The sequence below is a fragment of the Artemia sp. Qi Xiang Cuo genome, chromosome 16 (assembly GCF_049724085.1).
Source record: "Artemia sp. Qi Xiang Cuo chromosome 16, ASM4972408v1, whole genome shotgun sequence".
In the NCBI taxonomy this organism is placed as follows: Eukaryota; Metazoa; Arthropoda; class Branchiopoda; order Anostraca; family Artemiidae; genus Artemia; species Artemia sp. Qi Xiang Cuo.
The window spans coordinates 55,492,480-55,498,829 of record NC_142809.1 but is presented as its reverse complement, the minus strand read 5'-3'; the positions used below and the strand labels follow the sequence as shown (position 1 = coordinate 55,498,829).

General features: G+C 38.4%; 1 protein-coding gene across 1 annotated transcript in view; it reads left to right on the top strand.

The window, feature by feature from the left end:
• Positions 1 to 6,350, top strand: part of LOC148943112 (acidic mammalian chitinase-like) — a 79,222-nt gene that overhangs the window by 6,721 nt on the left and 66,151 nt on the right. The window contains exon 2 of the mRNA XM_089102439.1: positions 5,131 to 5,262. Within this exon, the coding sequence (XP_088958565.1) occupies positions 5,131 to 5,262 (132 nt within the window). The remainder of the gene's footprint in view (positions 1 to 5,130; positions 5,263 to 6,350) is intronic.

The following is a 6,350-nucleotide window of genomic DNA, read 5'->3' as shown; positions in this document are numbered from 1 at the left end:
GTGCGTGTGTGTAAGTTTTTGTGTGTGTGTAAGTTTTTGTGTGAATGTAAGTTTTTGTGTGCATGTAAGTTTTTGTGTGTGGGTGTAAGTTTTTGTGTGTGTGTGTGTAAGTTTTTGTGTGTCTAAGATTTTGTGTGTGTTTGTAAGTTTTTTGTGTGCTTGTGTTAGTTTTTGTGTGTGTGTATGTGAGTGTGTGTGTTTATTTTTTTGTGTGTGTGTATGTTTGTGTGTGTGTTTAAGTTTTGTGTGTGTGTGTGTGTAAGTTTTTGTGTGTGTGTGTAAGTTTTTGTGTGAATGAAAGTTTTTGTTTGCATGTAAGGTTTTGAGTGTGTGTGTAAGTTTTTGTGTGTGCGTGTAAGTTTTGTTTGTCTAAGCTTTTGTGTGTGGTTTTTAGTTGTTTGTGTGTGTGTGTGTTAGTTTGTGTGTGTTTGTGTGTGTGTGTTTAAGTTTTTGTGTGTTTAAGTTTTGTGTGTTTGTGTGTGTGTGTGTTTTTTTGTGTGTGTGTGTTTTTGTTTTTTCTTGTTTTTTCTTTTTATTTTTTTATTGTGTGTTTTTGTTTTTGTGTGTGTGTGTGTGTGTGTGTGTAATTGTGTGTTTGATTGTATTTGTTCTTGTTCTTTTGTAATTTTGTGTGTGTGTGTGTGTGTGTGTGTGTGTGTATGTTTGTGTTGGTGATTATGATTTTGTGTGTGTGTGTATGTTTTTGTGTGTGTGTGTGTTATTTTTTGTACGTTTGTGTTGTTTTGTGTTTGATTTTAAGTTTTTTTGTGAATCTTAGTTTTTGCTTGTGGGTGTTTGTTTTTTTGTGTGCGTGTTATTTTTTGTGTGTCTAAGACTTTGTGTGTGTGTGTTAGTTTGTTTGTGTCTATGATTTTGTGTGTGGTTGTAAGTTTTTTTTGTGTGTGTGTGTGTTAGTTTTTGTGGGTGTGTAAGTTTTTGTGTGACTGTAAGTTTGTTTGTGACTGTAATTGTTTGAGTGTGTTTGTAAGTTTTTGTGTGTTTGTGTTTGTTTGTTTGTGTGTAATTTTTTGCGTGTTTGTGTTAGTTTGTGTGTGTGTGTGTGTGTGTGTGTGTTTTTTTGTGTGTGTGTTTGTTTGTTTGTGTGTTTTATTGTGTGTGTGTGTGTGTGTGTGTGTGTGTGTGTCTTTTTGTGTTTGCTTTTAATTGTGTTCTTGCGTTATTATTTGGTAGTTTGTGTTTGTGTGTGTGTGTATGATTTTTTGCAGTTTTGTTAGTTATATTTTGTTATCTTGTTTTATTTATGTGGTTTTTGTTAGTGTTTTTTTTTTTGTGTGTGTGTGTAAGTTTTTGAGTGTGTTTGTGTGTTGTAGTTTGTGTAAGTGTGTGTTTTTTATTTTTTTATTTGTTTGTGTGTTTGTATTTTTTTGTGTTATTGTTATTTTTTGTGAGATTTTAAGATTTATTGTGATTTTGTAATTTTTTGTGTGTGTGTGTGTGTGTGTATTTTTTTGTGTGTGTGTAAGTGTGTGTGTTTATTTTTGTGTGTGTGTGTGTCAGTTTTTGAGTGTGTGTTTTATTTTTCGTGTGTGTGTGTGTGTATGTTTTGGTGTGCTTGTTTATGTTTTTGTGTGTGTTTGTTTTGGCGTGTGTGTGTAAGTTTTTGTGTTGTGTGTGTGTGTGTGTTAGTTTTGTGTGTGTGTGTGTGTGTGTGTGTGTTTGTGTTTGTGCGTGTGTGTTTGTTTGTTTTTGTGTTTCATTGTTTTTTTGTTTTTGTTTGTGTGTTTTTTTTTTTGTGTGTGTGTTTGTTTTTGCTTGTTTGTGTGTGTTTTAGTGTGTGTGTGTTTTTATGTTTTGTGTTTGTGTGTGTTTGTGCAAGATTATGTGTGCATGTAAGTTTTTATGTGCATGTCAGTATTCGTGTGCATGTGTAAGTTTTTGTGTGTGTGTGTGTGTGTTTAAGTTTTTGTGTTTGTAAGTTTTGTCGTTTGTGTGTAAGTTTTAGTGTGTGTTTGTGTGTGTGCAAGTTTTTGTGCGTGTGTGTGTGAGTTTTTTGTGTTCATGTGTAAGTTTGTGTGTGTGTTTGTGTGTGTGTGTGTTTTTTTTTGTGTGTGTTTTTTTTTTGGAGTGTGTGTGTGTAAGTTTTTGTTTGTGTCATTTTTTTGTGCGTGTGTGTGTGTGTGTGTAAGTATTTGTTTGAACGTTATTTTTTGTGTGATTGTTTGTTTTCGTGTGTGTTTGTTTTGGTTTTTGTGTGTTTGTTTTTGTGTGTGTGTGTGTGTGTATTTCTTGTGTATGTGTGTGTGTGTGTGTTTGTGTGTAATTGTTTGTGTGTGTTTTTGTTTTTGTGTTTTTTTTTTTGTTCATTTTTTTTTTTTTGTGTGTGTGTGTGTGTAATTTTTGCTTTTGGTTAATTTTTTTATTGTGTGTTTGTGTTGTCGTGTGTGTGTGTGTGTGTGTGTAATTTTTGTGTGTGTGTGTGTGTGTGTGTGTATTTTTGCGTGTGCATGTGTTTGTGTGTGTGTGTGTGTGTGTGTGTGTAAGTTTTTGTGTGTGTGTGTGTGTAATTTTTTGTGTGTGTGTGTGATTTTTCATGTGTTTGTAAGTTTTGGTGTGTGTGTGTGAGTTTTTGTGTGTGTGTGTAATTTTATGTGTGTGTGTAATTTTTTGTGTGAATGTATGGGGACCGGGGGAGGACATTTGGGGTCCAGGGAGGGCGTTTGGGGATCCGGAGGCCCTTGAGGATTGAGTGGTCTTTGGGGAGCCCGGGGGACCTTTGTGGACCGGGGGGGGGCCCTTGGGAGCCCGGTGGTCGTTTGGGGGCCCTGTGGGCCTTCGGAGGTCCGGGGGGGCAGTTGGGGGCCTGGGGGACCTTTGGGGACCGGTGGAGGGCCTTTGGGACCCTGTTGGTCCTTCGGGAGCTCGATGGGGCTTTGGGGGGGCCCGGGGATAGCCTTTGGGGCACAGGGAGGGCTTTTGGGTGTCTGGTAGACCTTTAGGGACTGGGGAGGGCCTTTGGGGCTCGGGTATGGCCTTTTTGGGGTCTGGGGGCGCTTTGGGACCCCGTTGGTCCTTTGGGAGCTCGATGGGCCTTTGGGGGGCCCGGGGGTGGCCTTTGGAGGTCTGGGTGGGCCTTTGGGGGCGCGGGTGGCCCTTTGGGTGGTTGGGGGACCTTTGAGGCCGGGGGGCTTCCTTCGGGGTTGGGGTGGGGAATGAGAAGCCTTGGGGGTTGGGGTAGAGGACCTCACAACACTGTTAAAATACAACTTGTGTATTATAACGACCACACTCAAAACCTCTTCCAAAATCGTTTCAAAAATCACCTTTTAAAATGTCTCTAGCTGTTTCGCCGAAATAGTTCCATAAAATAGCTAAAACAGTTTCGCCAAAATTATCACTAAACAGAATTTCGGCATGTTCCTTTTGTTTGGTATCTCTGTGCCAATGCATTTCAAATTATTTGGAAACCTTTTCGCGCGCTAAGATCAAAACGTCTGCTCGGAAACGATTCTCTTGTTAGAAACAACAAATTAATTTCCCTTTCTTGAATCAATTCTCTTTAGAACAACAAATTAATTCCCCTTTCATGTCAATCAATCAATCATGACATCATGTGTGATCTAACTGTTTCTCCTAGAAAATTCTCTTTAGAAATGCAAAGACATTAATTAACTTGACGTCATCTGTCAGACATAAATTAACTGTTTCCTGGGAACTCATAACATTTGGATTGGAAACAACAATAACAAATACTGTTTCCCGGAAACTCGTAACATCTGGCTTGAACAACAACAAGAAGGAAGTGTCAAAGTTCCTGTTTTTCCATGGCAGCCGCAATTAGCAATGTAAGTACATTTTTATTTTCAATTGTGTCACAATAGTTTCTGATAATTGAATCGCATTGCATGCCCGTTATATACGAAATATCTAGGTCAAATTGTTATGTAAACAAAGCCCTCTGATTGGCTGAGAAGGGGGATCTAGCTGTTTCCCGGGAACTCATAACATTTGGCTCGAATAACAACAACAAATACTATTTCCGGATCACACACCTCTTCAAGACATGAATTACATCCTTTAATTTGTACAGCATAGCCTCTATGTAATTTGCAAGGATTACATAATTTACACTTTTCATCATAGTCATCAATAGTTGTACAATTCTCGCATTGATTCCAACTGCCAAGAGTGTACATAAAAAATGGGCATATATAGAACATTTTGGTTTCCGATGCTAACTCTCTCACAGCTAAAACGAAACTGATCCTCCTCGTGTCATAAATTCAAAGTGTAGGAAAGGGAGAGGAGTAACTCTGTGAAGTTGCCTCTTTCGAAGGAGGAGCCATCTACATTGGCAATGAAAGTAAATCCACAATATGATTCTGACGTGTCGTGATCAAGATATCAATAAATTGAGTATAAGCATTTGAATCACATTTTAAAAGTTGAAGAGATAAGTCGAGAAAATCATCATCAAAATCAAATGTTTTTCTATAAACACTGATCTAAGTCTCTCTTTCACAAATTTATTCATTTTTCAATCCTTTCACTCTGACTGCCAACTCTAGACTGAAAAGAAAGTTGGCTCGGAAACAACAACAACATTGACCTTGACATTCGCTGAGAGCGTGTCCAGAACAACAACAATAACATTGACCCCATTAACCACGTGGTCCCCATATGACTCTGTTCAAAACAACAACAACATTGACCTTGACATTTGGCTCGGAAACAATAACAACATTGACATTCGTTAAGAGCGTGCCAAAAACGCGCCGGGAGAAAGAGGTCATGGAGAAAGAGGTCATTGACCCTGTCCTCATTAAACTATGTAAAAAAGTTGTAGGTGGCAGCAGGGGTGAGGGATCGGACTCAATAAGGCATCTCTACTCCTATATACATCGGGATTTTATTAGTTTTTTTCTTTTGCTCGCATCTATTTCATATGATTTGTCTAATGCTCCTTTTTTAGCAACCTGGATCTCCCCCCTTCGAAATAAAATTCCAGCATGCCGGCCTACTTATTATACCCTCTACAAACAATATACTTTCGTCCTAATTGTACCTTATAAATCTTTTGTTTACGTTTTTGGTTTAATATCGCTGGTTTAATGCAACTAATTTTACCTTTACATTTAGATTGAAAGGAATACATTTAAAATTCAATTTTAGATGGCATCCCAACCAGAAAGGAGACGTGGTTTTGTTGATAGTGTAGTGCCTTTCTTGCAAAGATATGGTTTTGATGGCTTCGACATGGATTGGGAGTATCCAACACAAAGAGGGGGTGTTGCAGAGGACAGGGTGAGTGAAGCTTCTTTTACCTGTAAATAGCTAAGAATTGGAGTAGGCCTATATTTCAACTTACTTTCAGTTAAAAAAAATAAAAAATAAAAATAAATAAAGTTGTAAAGCTCTAGATAAAATTAAAGCCGATAACAATATTTTAAATGGTTCATAATTTTAAGAGTTAGGAAAATGATAATTTTAAATGATAATTAATTGATAATTTTAATTAATTAAATGATAATTTTTGATAATATGAAAGAGTATAATTTTAAGAGAATGGTTGAGGTGGCTAGGGTACGTTGTGCGGATGAAGGATGACAGATTGCCGAAGATTGTTCTTTTCGGCCAACCGTCTAGGGTTAAACGGAAAGCAGGTCGTCCGCGTGTCGTCCGCGTCTGGGGTGGGAGGACGTCATAAAGAAAGATTTAAAGGAAATGGGAACTTCGTGGGCAGGTGTAAAAAGGGAGGCTTTGAATAGATTGGGGTGGAGGAGGAGCGTGCGTTGCTGTGTTGCCCTCAGGCGGCTTGGTGCTGCGGTGAGTTGTTAGTAGTAGTAGTATAATTTTAAGAATGACTAAAATGATGTTATTCTACTACTGCTAACAACTTACCGAAGAATCTCCCACCCCAGACGAGGATGACCTGCTTTCCACTTAGCCCTAGACGGTTGGCCAAAAAGAATAATCTTTGGCAATCTGTCATCCTTCATCCGCACAACGTGCCATAGCCACCTCAACCTTTCTTGTATTATAGCCTTGGAGAGCGGTATTGAACCACCTTTTTCATACAGCCTATTGTTTGAAATACGGTCAGTCAGCTAGGTACCCAGAGTAATCCTTAAGCAATTTCTCTGGAAAACATCTAGCAAATCTTCATCCGCTTTTCGAGGCGCCCATGCTTCAGAGCCATATTTGACTACTGTCATCACAGTAGCTTCTAACATTCTAATCTTGGTTTGCAGACTTATCTTACTACTATTCCAAACTTTTTTTAACTGTGAAAAACCACCCTAAGCCCTGGCTATTCTACCTTCACTGCTCCCACCATTTTTACTAATAATGCTACCAAGGTAAGTGAAGCTGCCCACCTGAATGCTAAACTT